This window comes from Balaenoptera borealis (assembly GCF_965194805.1).
Source record: "Balaenoptera borealis genome assembly, chromosome: 18".
Lineage (NCBI taxonomy): Eukaryota > Metazoa > Chordata > Mammalia > Artiodactyla > Balaenopteridae > Balaenoptera > Balaenoptera borealis.
Genome location: NC_138877.1, coordinates 6,450,086 through 6,473,514, shown reverse-complemented (window position 1 = coordinate 6,473,514; position 23,429 = coordinate 6,450,086). Strand labels below are relative to the sequence as shown.

Below are 23,429 nucleotides of genomic sequence, written 5' to 3'. Positions count from 1 at the left end.
CAAAATGTTTCAGTCCATAAAATTTGCTCTTTCTAGAATTATTTTTCTCCACCAATTTCCAGGGGAAATCAAGAATACATAGAAACCATTGTTATTTCTCCCCTTTTACTACCTCTCCTCACAGATTTCTGCCTTGTGTCTAAGATTCTTTGAAAAAGCAGCAATAAATTTTGAATTGATTTTGTGTCCTTGAACAGTGCTCCACCCAAGCTGATATGTTTCAAACTTGTAATCATTAGTTTCTTTGAAAGCAGTAATCAAGCTGTAAATAAAAGGTAATGCCTTAGATCTTGGCAATTGGAAGGCTTGCTAGCCCACTTTTCTTCCCATCACCAGCCTGCTTCACTGCTTTTATTTGTTCATGTCTCACTGAACTCAACGTTTCTTTCTCTAGCTCTGTCTAACCTAAGGTAGGTGCTTAAAAAAAAACTTTTTTTTTTTTACTTTTCATTGTGGTAAAAATGCACGTAACATAAAATTTACCATCTTAACCATTTTTAAGTGTACAGTTGTGTTAAATACATGCACATTGTTGTGCAACCGATCTCCAGAACTCTCTTCATCTTGCAAAACTGAAACTGTCCCCACCAAACAACAACTCTCCATTCCCCCTCTCCGCAGCCCCCAGTCCCAACCACTCTTTCTGTCTCTATAAATTTGACTACTCTAGGTAACTTATATAGGTAGAATCACAGCGTTTGTGTTTTTGTGGCTGGTTTATTGCACTTAACATGTCCTCAGGGTTCATCCATGTTGTAGCATGTACAGAATTTCCTTCCTTTTTAAGGCTGAATAACAGTCCAATTGTATGTATATACCATATTTGTTTATCTATTCACCTGATTTTGTTTATCCATTCATCTGTAGATGGACATCTGTGTTGCTTCCACCTTTTAGCTATTGTGAAAACTGTTGCTATGAATATGGGTGTACAGATATCGTTTCATTACCCTGCTTTCAATTCTTTTGGGTATATACCCAGAAGTGCAATTGCTGGATCATATGATAACTCTATTTTTAATTTTTGGAGAAATTGTCACATTGTTTTCCATAGTGGCTGCACCACTTTTAAAGTTTCTGTTATGCTCTAGGGGAGAAAATTATCCTACTGTAGACTACAGCTGAGGAAAAGGATTGTAGGGCCGAGAACGCCCACTGTCAATTATCACGCTTGATTAGAACATGATTAAAATAATTAAAAGCATGGAATTCCTAGAACCTGGAGACACATTATAAACCACGTGGTCCACTGCGCTCACTTACAGGTGAGTAAAACTGGGACTCTGAGAGAACAAGTGCTTGGGAAGGTCAAGGGCTGGTTAAGGGAAGAATCAGAGCCGGCATCCAAGGCTTTCCAAATCTTCAAATTATTGCCATGAAAATAATTTCAACTTGAAATATTATGTGATGAAGAACAAGAATTACGCAATGGTTAATTCAATACATCCCCTGGGATGCACTGTGTGTTCTGCTTTTGTTTCCATGGCTGGTTTTCAGTCTCCCTGCTTGCCTTGGTTGACATTGAAACCGAGCCTGTTTTTCTCGCTGCCGCCGTGGACAGCGTCCTGGGCATCCTAGGAGATGGAGGGGGAGACAAAGAAAATCGGTCCGCAGTTAGGATCCACCGGGCGTGGACCCCGACCCTCTGCTCGCCTGCGCGCCAGCCAGAGGCGCCCGCGTGTGGCGCGGATGTAGCTCCCATCCTGCGGCCTCAGAGCCCCCCGCGCGCGAGGGGCTGGCTGCCTGCACTCCCCACGCTCCGGGATCCGAACCAGCGGGTTCCGGGACGCCCGGGGTCCAGGCGGCTCTGGCCGTGCCTCCTCCCCAGCCGGAGCCGCGGAACCGCGCCCAGTCTCCCCCGCCACAGTCGGGGGACCCCGGGCGCCGCGGAGCTCGGGCTGCGGACCACGGTGGGCACGTGGGCTCGGCCGCAGCGCTGCGCCAGGCACCGGCGCCCCGGCACAGCCCCTGCCGGTGGGGAGAGGGATCCTCCCCCCCGTCTACTTTGCACCAGTCCGAGGGAATTTGCGGTCGGTGACGCGCATCCTTAAGCGAGCCACCTGCAGCGCGGGGCGCGCCGCTGAGGGCGGCATCGCAGGGCTGGGCCGGCGCGGCCTGGGGACCCCGGGCTCGGGAGGCCATGCCGGCGTTGGCGCGCCTCGGCGGCCGGCTGCCGCTGCTCGGTAAGGCCCCGCTCGCCCGCTCGAGCCCCCGCGGCCCCCGGCCCCCACCCCGCGCGGGGACCGGGCGCGCGCCTCCTCCGTCCCCGCCGCCGCCGCGCGCCTCCCCGCCCCGCTCCTTCCCTCGCTCCCTCGCCCCTCCCCTCCTTCGCGCCCTCCAGGCTCGCCCAGAACCCGCCCGCGGCCCCGGCCTGGCCCACCACGCGTCCTCCTCCCCCTCCTCTCGCGTCGCCGCTCCGACTCTGGCCGCGGGACCCACCGGCGGCCCTGACCCCGCAGGCGGCCTCGCCGAAGCGCTGCCCGGGGCCGGGGCCGCGGCCGCCCCGCCCGCCTCTCTGGCTGCCCGCTCGGCCCGCGCGCCTGGGTAGTGGGCCGGCAGCCCGAGTCTGCGGCCCCGAGCAGGGCGCCGGGGGGCCGGGACCTCGCCTGCACCGACCCCGGCTACCGTAGACTCGTGGGTGGCGTCTTTAACTCCTCTTTTGAGGTTTTGATTTAGGGAGTGAACTCTGATGGCAAGATGCGCCCGCGTTCTCCCCCAAAGCGAGTCATCTCGGGTGACGACCCCCAACCCGCCGCATGTCGGTTGGATCAATGAATAGTTGCTTTGGAAATATTATGCAAAGGGGATTTACATCTTAAAATACTAGCTACCCCCTCCTCCTGTACTCGATTTTTATCCCGGCATTAAACCCCAAGGGGCTTTTCAAGGACTCAGCTGACTGTTCCCAAATATTCTGGGTAGCACAGTTGTTACTGGAAAAAAAACAAAAAAACAAAAAAAACACCCTTTAGATCCAGTTCATCTATTTGGAAACACGAGAGGGTTGATTTGCGTTTAGGGTGAAGGAGACAGAGTTTTGGGAGCCAGGGAGCCTCCGGTCCCGGTCCTAGATCTGCAGCCTTGGGGGACCAACCCTCACTGCCCCCGGCCCCGGCGTTGTGCTCTGTCCAGTGAGGGAGTCCGGCTGTGACTCCTTCAGCTCCAAAATTCTAGCAGTCTGTCTTGAATCCTCTGTGGTACATAAAGAAAATATTTGCAGTATGGACGTGCAGGAATTATTTCCAATAGATTTTGTTTCAAATAATTCAGAATTATAGTTAAAAAAAATGTAACATAAGGGGGAAAAGAGTGGAAAAACATCTTGCATTTCCTAAACATCTTTGTTAATTGGGAAATATGTACATTTCAAATGTATGGTACAATATGTTTTTCAGATTCTATTACAAAAAGTTAGCTTTCTGTTACGTATAACATTAGTAGTAAGTGGATTTTTCAGCAGCATACAAAGGCTTTCGGAAAGTATAAACATCAGTACATGAAACTATAGTTAAGCTGCATTGAATTCTTTTATATTTAGGGACAATCTCAGAAATTCCTACGTCTCTCTCCAGATTTTTCTAAATTAGGTATAATTCACATAGAGCAAATATGCACACATCTTAATAGTACAACTCCATTAGTGTTTGTGTAACCGCCTAATCATTATCCGATCAAGACACAGAGCACTTCTAACTCCGCCCCCTCTCAGATTATACCCCCCAAAGGTAGCCACTATTCTGACTTCTGATACCATGGTTTTGCCTGTTTTTTGAACTTCATGTAAACCAAATCATTATGTTGTTTTAAATGTCCAGCTTTTTTCACTCAACGTTGTGATTATGAGGTTCAACCTTGTTCTTAGTAACAGTGTTGTTGTTTTTCCCATTGCCAGGTGCTCTTCCTTAGTATGAATAGATTATACAATTTAATTATCCATTATTGTTGAAGAACATTTTGGTTGTCTCCAATTTTGTGAAATGAAACATAACATGGCTGTGAATATTCTTTTACATGTTTTGGGGGGACAGGAACACCCATTTCTCTTTGGATGATACCCTCAGGTCGAATTCCTAGATGATAAGGGAAGGCATATGTCAGTTTTGGTAGGTACTGTCAAACAGTTTTCCAAAGTGGTTTTACCAATTTACATTCCCACTAGCAGTATATGGGAGCTCCGGTTCCTCACATCTTTGCCAACACTTGCTATTACAGATTTTCTTGAATGAAGAAGCACAAAGTGAGAAGCTTAAAAATGAGGACTTTAAATGTTTAAAAGCTTTACATTCCTTGAATTTTTGGATGCCATCCCCATTTCCCTTATATTGTAAGCTCTACCTTTCATAAATAATGAGGTTTTCTAAGTAGTATTTAAAGAATGGACACATACTCTCCATGGCCTTAGCTGCATTCTGTGCTGATCGTGGCTAGGAGGAGGAGGATTTCAATATTTCAGTAACTGATAACTATTTCTCTCATTAGTGTCAGAAAATTCTATTCAGAGCTTTGACCTACACATTTTAGTTGACATCCTTTGCCCTTGCTGCTTATCTTACTATTTGCCTTCTTGTGAGCTGGTAGCCTACAGGGGACCAATTCAGGAGGAGGGTGAGGGAAGGGATGCTATGCAAAGATTGGTTTGAATTGGATGGGACACCAGACTTGGTGACCTGGTGTTAAGGTCCCCCTTCGATCCTAAAAGTCTTGGTTCTAATTGTTACCATCATACAAATTTAGATTTGGCTGTTCATTTCTTTTTGGGTATGTCACGTGGATCTATAGTTAAATTATCCTCTTAGGTTTAATTATGAACTACTTGGCTCTACTTTTTATAACTAAAAAGGCACTTTCATTAATTCTTAGTTATCAGTAAAGATTTTGTTGGTGGTGTTATTGAAGTCTCCTGTTGTTTGACTGAAAAACAGTCAGGTAACGAGATATTAATTGTGGGGGAGGAAGACTTACTTATATTCCAGGGAAGACTTAAGAAAGAGGAAGAGGAAACCTGCATGAGAAAGAAAGAGAATTTTTTTATTTGACAAACTTTTATTGAATACCTATTTCAGTGCTAGGCGTATGGGGGTACAAAGATGAAAGAGATGGGGAGGGGGGAACTTACATATAAATAGTTAATTCCGTTCTATTTTAAAAATGCGTGGTCATCGCCTTTCCCCAAGAACACGTTTCAGCACAGAGCTTGCTTTCAGTGAGTTAAACCTTCCAACACATTTATCGTGATCACTAAATATCTGTGGATGAAAAACAGCATGCTTCAGTGAAGGAAGCTTTGACCAGGTCACAATAGGAATCCCAGGGTTGTTGTTCCCTAAAACTACTTAAACATGGATATGCTGTGTTTAATAGTTGTGGGAAAGCAACGGCTCTTCCATTTAAAATAAAACAAATGGGCTGTTCCAGAGTGAGACGTGGCCATTTTTTTTTTTTTAGGTCCTAGGAAGAAGTAATTTTCCAAATGGTTCTTGGAACAAATTTGTGGACTGCATTTTACTCCCCAGGGAGTATCCCTGCTCAGCTGAGAAGTCCACAGGATGGCTCAGCTTCATGACTTTCTCCACAATTCTTTTTATTCCCCTCATCTGGTCATTCTCTAGTGAAACTCACAAAGCAATGTGACAAGAGCCCTTACCAGTCAGTGTTCAAGATTGCGATCTTGCTGGATCCCCAAGTAGCCACCAGATATTGCCTTAATCTTTGGGTCAAGATTCTGATTTGGGCAAAAAAGCAAATAATCTCAAAAGTATTGTATTTTATCATTTATCTTGATTTTGAAAGGGACCTTGGAGAGGACAGGAGTAAGAATTTGCAGAGGGGAAATTGAGGGGCTGAAAATTAGCTTGGCCTGCTTTGTAATTTGCTTAGCTTGGTCTTGCCACTATGCTCCATCCTTTATTCACTCTGAAATAGCAAAGTCTTGTGACTCTCACAGTAGATGGTTTGCCTGAATAGAGCTTTTGGTTTTCATCAGATGACTTTGTGATCTTAATATTTTTCCATCAAGATTTCTAAAAAAACCTTAGCTACTTCTTAGGTAGCCATGGTTGTGTGGCCAAAGGTTTTTCTGTCTTTGGGGGGGTGGCGGTCTGTGAGCTTTACACGTAAGTGATTGAATTACCCCTGTGGCTGGATCATCCTTGGTTCTCAAGTGATGAAAGCTTTTGTAGAACTCTGATGGTCGTTAGTTGGAATCATGCAATTCTGTTCGACGGGTCCCGACACATGTAGAGGAAAGTTAAAAATAATATAAAGTACACACACAGTGTTCTTTTGTGGCTAGAGGAATTGCATAAGATCCTAAAAGAGGAACTATTGTTATTTTTTAGGTTAAACAGTAAAAATATTTTTTCACTACTGTCATTGTAAGTCAATTGGTAGCCAAGAATCCTCCATAAAATTATTTACAGTCTACTTTAAAACAGGATATTGTCATTATTTCTTTAAACCATTGTGTTTTGATTTTAAGATATCCACGGAATTCAGTCTTCAACTGCTTTGCTATTTGAGTTACGATGTTCCCAATGTTAGGGATTCTGTTCTTGGAGGTGATGCAGATGGATGTGCCAGGACGAGCAACACAGTTAGGAAACATGAATTCTTTATTCTGGCAGGGAGTGCCTCTGCACTTAAGTTCCTCATCTGAGAAAAGGAGATAAGCAGTGTCTTACTCCTTCATCAGATAATACCTGTAAAGTGCAGCTGCTTCCCTTGTTAGGCAGGTGCTTTGCAGAAGAAAGCGTCAGGATTTAGAGTCACAGGATTTTCCTCCTTGCCTTCTTAGACCCTTTGGAGCACGGTGTAGTCCAGTAGGTGCCAGACAGTCCTGGTTCCTGCTCAGTCTAATGTTAGGGGCGTTGGTGGCAAAGGGTAGGCATGTAAAAGGAAAATTGCAGTGTAATTTTAGAAATAAGCACCGAGGCTGAGCCTCTAATGCAGACTGAAAAAATAAGGCAAGGCCTCCAAGAGGAGATGATGCCAGACCCTTGATTAGAAAGGTAAGACTTGACAGGGAAAGGGGAGGATCAGGACATTCCAGGCAAATAGGACAGTGAAGAAAATGGTACAGAGGTCAGAAACACGGAGTAGACGGAAACCGTAATTCCACCCCAGTTGCTGAGGCACAATGTCTGAGGATAGGGGAACCCTCATTTAAAAAGTTGTGAGGGGCTTCCCTGGTGGCACAGTGGTTGAGAATCCGCCTGTCAATGTAGGGGACACGGGTTCAATCCCTGGTCCGGGAAGATCCCACATGCCACGGAGCAGCTAAGCCCGTGCGCCACAACTACTGAACCTGCGCTCTAGAGCCCGTGAGCCACAACTACTGAGCCCGCGCGCCTAGAGCCTGCGCTCCGCAACAAGAGAAGCCACCGCAACGAAGAGTAGCCCCCGCTCGCCGCAACTAGAGAAAGCCTGTGCGCAGCAACGAAGACCCAACGCAGCCAAAGATAAATAAATAAATAAGTAAATATTTAAAAAAAAAAAAGTTGTGACTCAGAAAATTGAAGCCTGTTCAATGGGTAGCTTTCTTTAAAAAAAAATTCAGGGTTACCAGAGGCTCCGTGTGTGATGTGTAAGGAGTGTTTTAGTGATGTGATAAAGGACTTGGATATTATCATGTGGTCCAAGAGTCTCTGGATGAAATCCAGGGGGTCCGTTGCACCCTTCATGGGGTGTGTGTGTATGTGTGTGTGAAGGTTAATTGCTTTCATCAGATTTTTCAGTGGGATTCGTGATTCAAATGGTAAGGACCAGTGCTGTAGGTTGTCGAGGGGTTTGAGGGAGATGCTCGATGTGTATTTTAGAACGACAGTTTTGGGGTCTGTGTCAAGGATGCATGTCAGGCAGACAGGAACATGGCAGGGAACATGGCAGCTAGGAAGCTGTTGGCAGTAGTCCAGGCCAGAGGCAAACAAGGACTGGAATTAGGGCAATGGTAATAGAGATGCAGAGCTGCGGAGAGATTTGGGGATTATCAGGAGGTTAAAATGTCAAGGTTTGGCAGCTGCCTGGATGATGGGAAAAGTAGGGGAGAGGGAGGAGTCGAAAATGACTTCTGGGTTTCTGGATTTGGTGACAGTGGGTGTGTTGGCACTATCGGGGCGTGGGTGGGGAGGGAGTAGGTTTAGGAAGGAAAACAGGGAGTTCAGTCTGGGAGTAAGGTTCCTGGGGGCCACCTAGACATATAGCCATACACACAGGAGGTATGAATTTGGAACTCCTGAGCAAATAGACTGTAGTTAAAATCATGGGAATTTACAGAGAAAGAGCATAGACTGACTGGCAAAGATGAGAGCTCCCCAGGTCTAAGGAAGAACACTCAATCGCTGGATCTTTCTTGTGACCAGCCCCATCCTGAGGCAACAGAGGGACCCCACCCTCAGCAGCCTTGTTAGCATAAACTCTGGAGTGCCCAGAAGGGGCCCATTATGAATAACAACAGACACTCCTATCCCTCAGGGAATTCCAAGAATTTTAGGAGCTTTGTGCCAGGAATCAGGACTAAGACCAAATATATTCATTATACCACGCTGGTCTGCTGCCCTCTTTTACCAAATGAGGAAAGTGGGGCCCAAAGAGGTTAAACGACTTGCTGAAATCCAGGGTTGTCACAGCAGGTAACTCAAAGCTGGACTTGGAACTCAGATCTTCAAGTCTTACCCAGTTCTCTGCCTCACAGGAGACTTGACTTGGAGAATTTGACAGTGAGGTGTCCTGACATTCTCTGATTTGTCTTATAATGTCTAAAACCATCACTTTTTCAGTGGAGTAGACTTTACTTTTACCTAAAATTTTATTTTAGATGGGTGCCAAATTTCTTTCTCCACTTACCCCTCACCACCCCTCAGGAGCTCTCTTCCGATTCTAAAGTTGTCCTCGGACTTCCCTGGCGGGCCAGTGGTTAAGACTCCATGCTTCCACTGCAGGGAGCACGGGTTCGATCCTTGGTCGGGGAAGTTCCGCATGCTGCGCAGTGTGGCAAGAAAATAAAACAAACAAACAAATGAAGTTGTCCTCATTGCTCAGAATATGTTTGGAACGAGACTCTGGGAAGTGCCACCAGGGTTTTGGAATGGATTCTCAGAAAGAACCTTAATATCAGTGGGGGCAAATTCTTCCTTTGGCTTTTTAAAAAGTCAGATTTATTGAGGTACACTTTTCATATAACAGATTTTACCCTTTTTACTGTATGGCTCTATGAGTTTAACCAACACATACAGTCACATAACTACCACCACTATCAAGACAGAGAACATTTCCATTCCCCCCAGAACTCCCCATATGCCCCTTTGTAGTCAACCCTAATGCCCATCCCCAACCCCAGGAACTAGTTATCTCTTTTTTTGTCCCTATCATTTTCGCCAAATTTTCCAGAATGTCATATAAGTGGGATTTTACAGTATATAGACTTTTGAGTCTGTTTCTTTCACATAGTGTAATTATTTGAGATTAATCCATGTTGTTATGTATATCAGATCTTTTTTCCTTTCTATTGCTGCGTAGTATTCCATTGTATGGATGTGCCAAAGTTTGTTGAACCAGCTGAAGTTCATGTGTTTGCTTCTAGTTTCTGGCAATTATGAATAAAGCCACTATAAATATTTGAACATAAGTTTTGGTGTGAGCATAGGTTTTCATTTCTCTTGGGTAAATATCTTAGGAGTGGTGTTGTATTGCTGGAATGTATGCTAAGTGAATATTCAGCTTTATGAGAAAGTGCCAGTTTTTCAAAGTACTTGTACAGTTGTGCAAAATCATTGTCATAACTTGGTATGGTCAGTTTTTTTGTTTTTGTTTTTGAACATTTCTAACAGGGGTGTAGCAATATGTCATTGTGGTTTAAATTTGCATTTCCCTAATGACTAATGATGTTGATCACCTTTTTGCCATGCTGTGTTTTGTTTGATGAAGTGTCTCCTAAAATCTTTTGCCTGTTTTTTATCAGGTTGTTTGTTTTGAAAATATTTTCTTCCATCCTGTGGCTTGTCTTTTCATTTTTTAAACTGTGTCCTTTAAAGAACAGAAGTTATTAGTTTTGATGAAGTCCACTAGTGGAGAAAAGTAGCCCTATACTAAACACTGCTCTGGTCTCACCTAACCAAGCTTAAAAGCGAGACTTGAAGGGATCAAGTGTTTACAGTGAACTTAACTACATCTCAGAAAAAAGTTCAAGAATATTTAACAGAACACAAAAATATCTGACAGCAGGTAAAATTCACAATGTCTGGCATCTTGTTACAAATTAACAGACAAACAAAAGATAAAAATTCAACCCATAATACGGAGAAAACTCAAATATCCAAAGGAGACCCATAAATGGCATCGAGTATAGAATTACTAGACAAGAACGTTAAAATAGTTGTTATAACTATATTCCTTGTGTTCCTGAAGCTAGAGGAAAGCTTGTACATGTTAAGTAGGGAAATAGCAAATATGAAAAATCACACAAATTAAACTTTAGAGGTAAAAACTAAAATTACACTGGTTGGGATTAATAGATTAGATACTGCAGAAGAAAAGATTGGTGAACTTGAAGACACAGCAATAGAAACTATCCAAAATGAACAGAGAAAATAGTCAAAGTAAAATGAACAGAGAATCAGTGAGCTACATGAGGACTTCAGTTGGTCAAACATACATGTAAGTCTGCTGTATGAATGTATCTGTTTTCTCTGGATGCATTTAAGATTTTCTCTTTATCATTGGCTTTAAATAACTTGATTATAATGTACCTTTTGCAGTTTTCTTCCTGATTCATGTGCTTGGGTTTTGTTGGGCTTCTAGTATCTGTGGATTTATCATTTGCATCACATGTGGAAAGAATTTTCTCCATTATTTCATCAAATATTTTCTTCTGTCCTCCTTTCCCCCATTCTCTCCAAGAACTCTAATTATATGTATATTTGACCACCCAAAGGGAGTAAAATATAAGACTTTTTAAAAAATTGTTTAAATTGTTAAGATAATTGATTGCTTACAGCAAAAATAGTATCAGTGATTTTTGGGGGGTTTAAAACTTATGTGGAAGTATGCTGTATGACAGCAATAGCACAAAGCCTAAAGAGGGATGAAACGGAAATATACTATTGTAAGTATATATTGATACTATTGTATTCTGATATTATATGTGAGATGGTATAAGAGCACTTAGAAGTAGACTACGTTAAGATAAAGACATATACTATAAACCTCAAAGCAACTACTAAAATAAAAAAGCAAAGCATTATAGGTAATGATCCCAGAAAGGAGATGATGTGGAACCATAAAAAATACTCAGTTATTCCCAAAGGAGGCAGAGAAACAGGAAAGGGGAAAAAAGAACAGATGGGACAAATAGAAAACAAAGAATAATATGGTAGATTTAAACCTAAGCATATCAATAATGTCATTAAATAATCTACATATCACAGTTAAAAGGCAGAGGTGGTCAGATTTTGTTAAAAAGAAAAAAAAAAAAAGCAAGACCCAACTATAATGTTCTTAAATGAAACCAAACTTGGATAGGAAGACACAAATACGTTAAAAGTGGAAGGATAGGGGGAAAATTCCATGCTAACACTAATCAAAAGAAAGCTGGAGAAGCTAAAATACTAGACAGAGTATATTTCAGAGCAAAGAATATTACTAGGGACAGAAAGTCATTTCATAATGCTATAAGGCTTGATTCATCAAAAGGACATAAAAATCCTAAATATTTATGCATCTAAAAACAGAGCTTGAAAATACATGGATCAAAATTTGATTGAATTGCGAGGAGAAATGAACAAATCCATAATTAAATTCAGAGAGTTCAACAGTCCTTCAATAATTGATAGAAGAAAGAGAAATAAAGCATTAAGATGTAGAAGACTTGAACAACAGTATCAACCAACTTGACCTAATTTACCTTTAAAGAATACTCTACTTAACAATAGCTGAATATAGGTTCTTTTCAGTTGCATACAATACACATCAATTTAGACCATAAAACAAGCTTCCATAAATTTTATTCCTTTATTTATTTATTTATTTAAAATAAATTTATTTATTTATTTTTATTTTTGGCTGTATTGGGTCTTTGTTGCTGCACACAAGCTTCTTCTCTAGTTGCGGCGAGCGGAGGCTACTCTTTGTTGTGGTGTGCGGGCTTCTCATTGCAGTGGAGCAAGGGCTCTAGGCGTGCGGGCTTCAGTAGTTGTGGCACACAGGCTCAGTAGTTGTGGCTCACAGGCTCTAGAGGTCAGGCTCAGTAGTTGTGGTGCATGGGCTTAGTTGCTCCGTGGCATGTGGGCTCTTCCTGGACCAGGGCTTGAACCCGTGTCCCCTGCATTGGCAGGCAGTTTCTTAACCACTGTGCCACCAGGGAAGTCCCCATAAATTTTAAAAGATTCAAGACATACAAAGTGTATCCTTTGACGGCAATGATATTAAATTAGAAATTAATAACAGAAAGATAAATGGAAAATCCTTAAATATTTGGAAACTAAATAACACATTTCTATATAATACATGGGTCAAAGAAGAAAACAAAAGATAAGTGAAAATGTATATTGAACTAAATGAAATGCAATTTATCAGAATTTGTGGGATGTCTCTAAAGCAATACTTAAGAGGAAATGTATTGTATTAAATTATTAATTATTAAATGATTAGCAGCATTAAATTATATTGCTATAAATTACTAGAAAAGAATAAAGATCTCAAATCTAAGCACAAGCAAGAGGGGAAAAATAACAAGTTAAAACCCATGTAAGGGACTTCCCTGGCAGTCCAGTGGTTAAGAATCTGTGCTACCACTGCAGGGGACATGGGTTCGATCCTTGGTTGGGGAACTAAGATTCCTCTTAGCGTGTGGTACAGCCAAAAAAAAAAAAAAAAATCATGTAAGAAACAAAGGAAGCACACATGATCAGAGTGAAAATCAGTTAAATGGAGAAAAATGGAGAAAATCAGTGCAGCCAAGAGCAATAAAATATCAATAAAATTGCTAAACCTCTAGCCAAATTGATCAGGGGAAAAAAGGACACAAATTTCTAATATCAGGAGTAAGAGAGGCAACACCACTACAAAATCTATAGATATTAAAAGGATAATATGGAAATATTATTAACAACTTTATACTTTGACAACTTACATTTAATGGAAAAAATTCCTTGCAAGACACATACTACCAAAGCTCATCCAAGAAAAACTGATAACCTAAATAATGCTATGTCTGTTAATAAATTGAATTTGTGGTTAAAACATTCCCACAATGAAAATTACTGGAGCACATGGCTTCACTGGGGAATCTACCAAGTATTTAAAGAGGAAATAATACCAATACTGCACAGATTCTTCCAGAAAATTTAAGAGAAGATAATACTTCTCAACACATTCTATGAGGCCAGCTTTACTTTGATAACAAAACCAGAAAAAGACATTACAAGCAAAAAACAAAAACAAACCTGCAGACCAATAATTGCCATGAATATAAATGCAAAAATTCTTAGCAACACTTTAGCAAATCGAATTCAACAGTGTATACAAAAGATAGTATATCATGTCTAACTGGTGTTTATTCCAGGAAGTCAAGGTTGGTTAATATTTGCAAATGAATCAATGTAGTTCACCATATTCACAGAATAAAAAAGAAAAGCCATTAAAAACCAAAAACAAACCTGTATGATTATCTCAATAGATACAGAAGAAGCCTTTGACAAAATTTAACATCCATTCCTGATAAAATTCCCCAGCAAACTAGGAATAGAAATGATTCTCCTCAAACTAAGTAAAGGTATCTATGAAAAACACTTAGCTAACATCATACTTAACATCAAATGACTAAGTATTTTATCCTAAGATCAGATATAAGACAAGGGTATCCATTCTTACTACCTCTTTTCAACATCCTACTGGAGATTCTAACCAGTGTAATAAGGCAAGGAAAAGGCATCCAGATTGGAAAGGTAGAAGTAAAACTGTCTATTTGCAGATGACATTAATCATATATGTATAAAATCCTATGGAACCTACAAAAAAGTAACGATAACTAATAAGCAAATTCTGTAAGTTTGCGTGTTACAAGTTTAGTGTAGAAAAATAAATTGTGCTTCTGTAACAATCAGAAATTGAAGTGAAAAATATAAAACAGCACAAAAATATGAAATAGGGATAAAGATAGATAAGATCTGTACACTGAAAACTCCAAAACATTGCTAAGAGAAATTAACGAAGCCCTAAATAAAAGGATATGTACAATGTTTATGTACGGTATGACTCAATATTGCTAAAATGTCAGTTTTGCCCAAATCAATCTAATGATTCAATACAATTCCTATCAAAATCCCTGCAGAACTTTTTGCAGAAATTGACAAGCTTATTCTAAAATTCATATGGAAATGAAAGAGACCTAGAATACCCAAAACAACTTTGAAAAAAAGAACAAGGTGTGAATATTAATAATACTTGATTTCAGGGCTTATTATAAAGCAATAATAAGACAATGGGGAATTGGCACCAAGATAGACAAATAGATCAGTGGAAAAGTATAGGAATTCCAGCAATAAATCAGAAATATGCAATCAATTTATTTTTGATGGAAGTTTAGAGGTAATTCAATGGAGAAATCATAATCTTTCAATATATGGTGCTGAAACAATTAGATACTCATTTGCAAATACGGTCATATGAACAACTTTGATTCATGTATCATACCATATAAAAAGTTTACTCAAAATGGATCATAGACCTAAATTTAAAACTAAAATGTAAATGTAAAAACTGACATGTAAAACCTAAAACTGTAAAACTCCTAGGGGAAAATCTTTCTAACCTTATATTGGACCAAGATTTTTTTAGTTAACAAAACCAAAAGCGTAATCCATAAAAGAAAAACTGATAAATTGGACATCTTCAAGATCGAGTTTCTGGTCTTCAAAAGACAAGTCACAGGTTGGTAGCAAATATTTGTCAATTACATATCTGATGAAGGACTTGTGTCCAGAATATACATTTTGTAAAAACTCGAAGATGACTGTGAAGGAAGCTCCTGAACTCACCTCCTCCCATGGACGCACCAAATCTACAGCTACACGTGGAACAGTTCCTTCTGAAGGAAATCCAGAAACCAGCTAAGCAACTCTTACACATCAGGCAAATGAGAAAAAAAAAAAAATTGAAATGGATAGAAAAGACTGAGACATAATCTTGCCATAAGTCCAGCCCCCAGCACAGCAACATGCAATTGGTAAGGAACTCACAACTTTAATTTTCTCCCTGAGGAGTGAAGGGTTTGGACCAGGCATCTAGTGTTCCTACTATTAGGACTTCCATCTGAGGGACAGGCCCCCAAAACACCTGGCTCTGAAAGCCAGTGGGGCTTGTGTCCATGAGACCCACCAGAATCTAGCAAACAAAGAAACAGTTTGTAAAGGTTTGCAAGGACTCATTATGACTACACCCGAGGCTCTGGGCCGAGGCAACAGACATAAACGTCCTTCTCCCAGTTTCTTCCTTAAAGAGGCCTATTTTTCTAAAAAAAATTTTATTGAAGTATATAGTTGGTTTACAATGTTGTATTAGTTTCTAGTGTACAGCAAAGTGATTCAATTATACCTGTAAGTATATACATATTCTTTTTCAGATTTTTTTCCATTATAGGTTATTGCAAGGTAATGAATACAGTTCCCTCTACTATACAGTAGGACCTTGTCATTTATCTGTTTTATATATAGTAGTATGTATCTGTTAATCCCAAGCTCCTAATTTATCCGTGCCCCCCCTTCCCCTTTGATAACCGTGAGTTTGTTTTCTATGTCTGTGAATCTGTTTCTGTTTTGTAAATAAGTTCAATTGTATCATACTTTTAGATTCCACATATAAGTGATATCATATAATATTTGTCTTTCTCTGTTTTTCTCTGACTTACTTCACTTAGTATGATAATCTCTAGGTCCATCCATGTTGCTGCAAATGGCATTATTTCATTCTCTTTTGTGGCTGAGAAATATTCCATTGTATATATACACGACATCTTCTTTATCTACTCATCTGTCAGTGGACACTTAGGTTGCTTCCATGTCTTGGCTATTGTGAATAGTGCTGCTATTAACATTGGGGTGCATGTATCTTTTTGAATTATAGTTTTGTCCAGGTATATGCCCAGGAGTGGGATAGCTGGATCATATGGTAGCTGTATTTTTAAGTTGGTTTTTTTTTTGCGCCACTCAGTTTGCGGGATCTTAGCTCCCTGACCAGGGATAGAACACAGGCCCCCAGCAGTGGAAACGTGGAGTCCTAACCACTGGACCACCAGGGAATTCCCTCTATTTTTAGTTTTCTAAGGAACCTCCATACTGTTCTCCATAGTGGCTGTATCAATTTACATTCCCACCAACAGTGCAAGAGGGTTCCCTTTTCTCCGCACCCTCTCCAGCATTTATTATTTGTAGACTTTTTGATGATGGCCATTCTGACTAGTGTGAGGTAATACCTCATTGTGGTTTTGATTTGCATTTCTCTAATAATTAGCGATGTTGAGCATCTTTTCGTGTGCCTGTTGGCCATCTGTATGTCTTCTTTGGAGAAATGTCTTTTTAGGTCTTCTCCCATTTTTTGATTGGGTTGTTTGTTTGTAAAGAGGCCTATTTTCAACCTGAGGGTCAGACTCCTAATTTAACATACATCTAGGAACTGACTGCAATTCTGCCTGAGACTGAGGAGGCTGGAAGCACCATCTACACGTCCCCCCTCTGATATCTCTCTGAGAGGAGCTTTTGCACATATCTAGAACCCTGGCCTTTGTGACTGCCATGCAGAGGACACACCCCCTTGATCTGGTGGCCAGCAGGTCTTGCATTTGTGGGCCCCATTGGACTGTAGCAAACAAAGAAACAGTTATTAACTGGCTATCCTTTATGGCTCAGTGCGGAGAGGGCAGACAGAAACACTAGCTCCCATTCTTTCCCTGAAAGAGGTCTGCTTGCATACTTTAAAAGCCACTGCCTGAACATCCAGCTTCAAATCTCTATGCATCTAGGTGCTGACTGAGATCCTCCCCTTTGGTACACTGACAAGTCATGGTACACCCTCACTACTGGGAGACAATAAGCACAAAGAAGGCAATTTGAGAGACAACCAAGAGCTAAGCCTGGGCTGAAAAATAAGATTTATCTTCTACAAGAGACCACTCTGTGAATACTGGGAGAATATGGCTGTTTTATCCAATTCACAGAAACCAACATGGAGAATTAAGGGAAATGAAGAAAGAAAGGAGTGTGTTCCAAACAAAAGAACAAGATAAAACTCCAGAAACAAACCCCAGTGAAATGGAGATAAGTGATTTACCTGTAAAGAGTTCAAAATAATGGTCATAAAGATGCTCACTGAGGTCAGGAAAACAATGCATGAATAAAGTAAGAATTTGCATGGAGAGAGAGAGAGTTTAAGAAAGTACTAAACATAAATCATAGAGCTGAAGAATACAATAACTGAACTGAAAAATTCAAAACAGGGGTTCAACAGCAGACTAGATGAAGTGGAAGAAAGAATTATTGAAATCAAGGACAGAGCAGTGGAATTCATCCAATCAGAGGAGCAATAAGGAAAAAAAAAAAGAAAAGAAAAAGAGTGAAGACAGTTTAAGTGACTTAAGGGAACCATCCAGCTGAACAATATTCATATTATAGGGTTCCCAGAAGGCAAAAAGAAAGAGAAAGGGGCACAAAGTTTATTCAAAGAGATAATGGCTGAAAAATTCCCTAATCTGGGGGAAAGAAACAGACATCCAGATCCAGGAAGCCCAGAGAGTTCCAGATAAAATGAATCTAGAGAGACCCACTAAGACACATTATAAATAAATTGTCAGAAAATAAAGACAAGGAGAAAATCTTAAAGGCAGTAAGAAAAAAACAACTTGTTAGATACAATGGAACCCCTATAATACTATCAGCAGACTTTTCAGCAGAAACTTTGCAGGCCAGAAGGGAGTAGCATTATATATTTGAAATGCTGAAAGAAAAAACTGATAACCAAGAATACCTGGCAAACCATCCTTCAAAAAAAATTATTTTTTTGGCTGCGTCAGGTCTTAGTTGCAGCACGTGGGCTCTTCATTGTGGCGCATGGGCTTCTCTCTAGCTGTGGCATGTGGGTTTTCTCTTCTCTAGTTGTGGCACGCAGGCTTAGCTGTCCCGCAGCATGTGGGAAACTAGTTCCCTGACCAGGGATCGAACCCACGTCCCCTGCATTGGAAGGCGGATTCTTTACCACTGGACCACCAGGGAAGTCCCCTGTCCTTCAAAACTGAAGGAGAGAGAGAGTTTTCCACATAAGCAAAAGCAGAGAGAGTTCATTACTACTAGACTGGCTTTACAAGAAATGTCGTAAAGACTTCTTCAAGCTGAAATGAAAGGACGTTAATTAGTAACAGGAGAATATATGAAAGTATAAATCTCACTGGTAAAGGTAAGTATGTAGTTAAATTCAGAATATTCTAATGTTGTAATGGTGGTGGGCAAATCATTTGCAAATCTAGTACGAAGGCTAAAAGAGAAAAGTAGTAAAAATAACTATAACTATGACAATTTGTTAATGGATACACAAAATAAGAAGACATAAATTATGATATCAAAAATATAAATTGTATGTGTGAGGGGAGAATAAAAATATAGAGCTTTGGTATATATTGAAACAGGTGGTTATCAGCTTAAAATAGATTGTAATATATATAAGATATTTTATATAAGCCTCACAGTAAACACAAAGCAAAAACTTATAATAGATACACAAAAGATAAAGAGACAGGAATCTAAGCATACAACTACAGAAAAGCATCAAGTTACAAAGGAAGAACCAAGAGAAGAAGAAAAAAGGAATTACAAAACAGCCAGAAACAATGAACAAAATGGTAATAATAAGTCCATACCTATCAATAATTACTTTACATGTAAATGGACTAAATTCTCCAATCAAAATACATAAAGTGGCTGAATGGAAAACAACAGCTAACTATATGCTGCCTACAAGAGACTCACTCAGTTTTAAGGACACACACAGACTAAAAGGAAAGGGATGGAAAGAGATACTCTATGCACATGAAAACCAAAAGAAGGTAGGGATAGCTATATTTACACTGGATGAAATAGACTTTAAGCCAAAGATTGTAATAAGAGGTAAAGAAGGTTATTACATAATGATAAGAGTCATCCAATAAGAGGATATGATATCTGTAAAAATTTATGCACCTAACATAGGAACACCTAAATACATAAAGCAAATATTAAGAGACCTGAAAGGAGAAATAGACAGCAATGCAATAACAGTAGGGGACTTCAATACCCCACTTTCAACAAAGGATCGATCATCTAGACATAAAATCAATAAGAAAACATTAGACTTAAACTATGTGTTAGACTATGGGGACTTAGACATTTATAGAACATTCTGTCTAACAACAGTGACTATGCATTCTTCTCAAGCTCACTTGGAACATTCTCCAGGATATTTCTGATCGCAGTGGTATGAAACTAGAAATCAATTGCAAGAAGAAAACTGGAAAATTCAAAATTATGTGACAATAAAACAACATGCGACTTAACAACAAATAGGTCAAAAAGTAATCGGGAGAAATTTTAAAAAATATCTTGAGACAAATAAAAAAGGAAATACAACATCAAAATTTATAGGATGCAACAAAAGCAGTTCTAAGAGGGAAGTTGATAGCAATAAACATCTACATTAAACAAAAATAAAGAGTGCAAATGCACAACCTAACTTTACATTTCAAGGAACTAGAAAAAGAACAAATGAAACCCAGGGTTACTAGAAGGAAAGAAATAACAAAGATTAGAGCATAAATAACATAGAGACTAAAAAGAAAATAGAAAATATCAATGAAACTAAGACGTGGTTTTTTGAAAAGATAAACAAAATAGACTAACCTTTAGTTAGACTTACCAATAAAAAAAAAATTACCTTAATTAAAAAATACTTTCTTGCTAAAAATGCTAACCATCTTCTGAGCTTTCAGCGACTTGTAGTAGTAACATCAAAAATCACTGATCACAGATCATCATAACAAATTAATAATAACAAAAAGTTTGAAATATTGTGAGAATTACCAAAATGTGACACAGAGACATGAAGTGAGCAAATACCGTTTGAAAAAATGGCTCTGATAGACTTGCTCAAGGCAGGGTTGCCACACCCTTATTAAAAACGCAACATCTGTGAAGCACAATAAAGCAAAGTGCAATAAAACAAGGTATGTCTCTACTATGAACAATTATATACCAACAAAGTGGACAGCCTAGAAGAAATGAATAAACTTCTAAAAACATACAACCTACCAAGATCAAATCATGAAGAAACAGAAAACATAAAACCTACCAAGACCAAATCATGAAGAAACAGAAATACCAGTAAGGAGATTGAATCAGTAAAAAAAAAAAAGCTCCCAAAGAAAATCCAGGACCAGATGGCTTCACTGATGAATTCTAACAAACATTTAAAGGAGAAATGTTTCAATCCTCTCAAACTCTTCTAAAAAATAGAAGAGGTGGGAACACTTCCAAACTCATCTTATGAGGTCAGCATTACCCTAACACCAAAATCAGAAAAGGACACTACAAGAAAAGAAAATTACAGGCCAATATCCCTGATGAACATAGATGCAAAACTCCTCAATGAAGTGTTAGCAATCTAAATTCAACAATACATTAAAAGGATCATATACCATCATCAAGTGGGTTTTATTCCACAAATGCAAGGATGGCTCACCATCTGCAAATCAGTCAATATGATACACCACATTAACAAAATGAAGGATAAAAATTATATGATCATCTCAAGAGATGCAGAAAAAGCATCTGATAAAATTCAATATCCACTGATGACAAAAACTCTCAACAAAGTGGGTATAGAGGGAATGTACCTCAACATAATAAGGCCATATATAAAAAGTTCACAGCTAACATCATACTCAGTGGTGAAAGCTGAAAGCTTCTCCTCTAAGATCAGGAACAAGACAAGGATGCCCACTTTTGCTACCTTTATTCAACATAGTACTGGAAGTCCTAGCCAGAGCAATGAGGCAAGAAAAATAAATAAAAGACATCCAAATCAGAAAGAAAGGAGTAAACCTGACTCTATTTGCATATAACATGATATTATAGATAGAAAACTGTAAAGACTCCACCAAAAACCTGTTAGAACTAATCCACAAATTCAGTAAAGTTGTAGGATACAAAATCAATATTAAAAAATCAGTTGTGGTTCTATTCTGTGGTTGTTAGAATCTATGTGGTTCTAACAACAAACTGTCAGAAAAAGAAAACAATCCCATTTACAATTGCATCATAAAGAATAAAATACCTAGGAATAAATATAACCGAGGAGGAGAAAAATCTCTACACTGAAAAGTATAAGACATTGATGAAAGAAAATGACTAAGACACAAATAAATGGAAAGAATTTATGTCTTCATGGATTGGAAGAATTAATATTGTTAAAATGTCCATATCATTTAAAGCAATATATAGATTCAAGGCAATCTCTATCAAAATTCAAATGGCATTTTTCACAGAAATAGAAAAAAAAAAACCCTAAAATTTGTATGGCACATAAAAGACACTAAATAGGACCACATCAAACTGAAAGCTTTTGCGCAGCCAAGGAAACTATCAACAAAATGAAAAGGTAACCTATGGAATAGCAGGAAATATTCACAAATCATGTATCCAAAATATATAAAGAACTCATACAACTCAATAGCAAAAAAAGACCCAAATAATCTGGTTAAAAAATGGGCAGAGGAAGTGGACAGACATTTTTTTTAGAAGACCCTCAAATGACCAACAGGTAGATGAAAGGCGCTCAACATCACTAATCATCAGTGAAATGTAAATCAAACCCACAATGAGGGAATTCGCTGGCCATCCAGTGGTTAGGACTCCACACTTTCACTGCCAAGGGTGCAGGTTCAATCCCTGGTTGGGGAACTAGGATCCTGCATGCTGCATGGCCAAAAAAAAAAACCAACCACAATGAGGTATTACCTCACACCTGTTAGAATGACTGTCATTAAAAAGACAAAAGATAATAAGTGTTGGTGAGGATGTGGACAAAAGGGAATCCTTGTGCACTGTTGAAGGGAATATAAAATGGTATGGCTACTATGGAAATCAGTATAGAGGTTCCTCAAAAAATTTAAAATAGCACTACTATATAATCCAGGAATTCTACTTCTGGGTGTATATCTGGAGGAAACAAAATCACTATCTCAAAGAGATGTCTGCAACCCCATGTTTATTGCAGCATTATTTACAGTAACCAAGATGTGGAAACAACTTAAGTGTCCATTGATGGATGACTGAGTAAAGAAAATATGGTGTATACAGTTGACCTTTGAACAACGTGGAGGTTAGGGGCACCGACTCCCTGCACAGTTTAAAATCCGAGTATAACTTTTGTCTCCCCCAAAACTTAACTGCTAATAGCCTACTGTTAACCAGAAGCCTTACTGGTAACATAAACAGTTCATTAACACATATTTTGTATGTTGTATGTATTACATATGGTATTCTTACAATAAAGTAAACTTAGAGTAAAGAAAATGCTATTAAGAAAATTATAAGTAAAATAAAATACATTTACGGTACTATACTGTATTTATCAATGCTGTAAGTTTCCATCGCCTGTTTACATGATGAATCATCTGTCAGCACCTACATCAATATTGTCTTACATGTTACAAAACACTGTAGGTGTTATATGTATTACTAACACTACACATCAAAAATGAAAAGATGGGGAAGTCCCTGGCAGGCCAGTGGTTAGGACTTGGTGCTGTCACTGCCGTGGGCCCGAGTTCAATCCCTGGTCAGGGAACTAAGATCCTGCAAACCGTGTGGTGAGCCAAAATAATAATAATAATAATAATAATAATAATAATAATAATGAAAAAGAAATTCGTATTTACTTATAACGATTCCTGCACTGATAATGAAGAAACAATAATATGACTGCTTTATGATAGCTTAGTGTTAAGTGATATGATTGCTCTTCATGTTAGCCTAGTCTATTTATATATATACTTTTATAATTTTTAAAAATATTTATTTATTTGGCTGCACTGGGTCTTAGTTGCGGCAGGCGGGCTCCTTAGTTGCGGCTCTCTGGCTCCTTAGTTGTGGCATGCAAACTCTTAGTTGCAGCATGCATGTGGGATCTAGTTCCCTGACCAGGGATTGAACCCAGACCCCCTGCATTGGGAGCATGGCGTCTTAACTACTGCGCCACCAGGGAAGTCCCTAGCCTATATATTAATGAATGAATTGTTATAAAAATTTTATGGCATACAGCATTACAGTCGTGTTCATAATACAATATCGGAAAAATTGTTATTTTTTTACAAAACCACTTACCTGTGGTGACAGACTGATATGCAATTTCTCCAATTA

General features: G+C 39.3%; 1 protein-coding gene across 3 annotated transcripts in view; it reads left to right on the top strand.

Annotated features, from left to right (window-relative positions):
• Positions 1-2,113: 2,113 nt before the first annotated feature.
• Positions 2,114-23,429, top strand: part of FLT3 (fms related receptor tyrosine kinase 3) — a 75,837-nt gene continuing 54,521 nt past the window's right edge. For all 3 annotated transcript variants that reach the window (XM_082365045.1, XM_082365044.1, XM_082365043.1), the window contains exon 1: positions 2,114-2,183. In XM_082365045.1, coding sequence (XP_082221171.1) covers positions 2,141-2,183 — 43 coding nt within the window. In that variant the 5' untranslated portion in view covers positions 2,114-2,140. The remainder of the gene's footprint in view (positions 2,184-23,429) is intronic.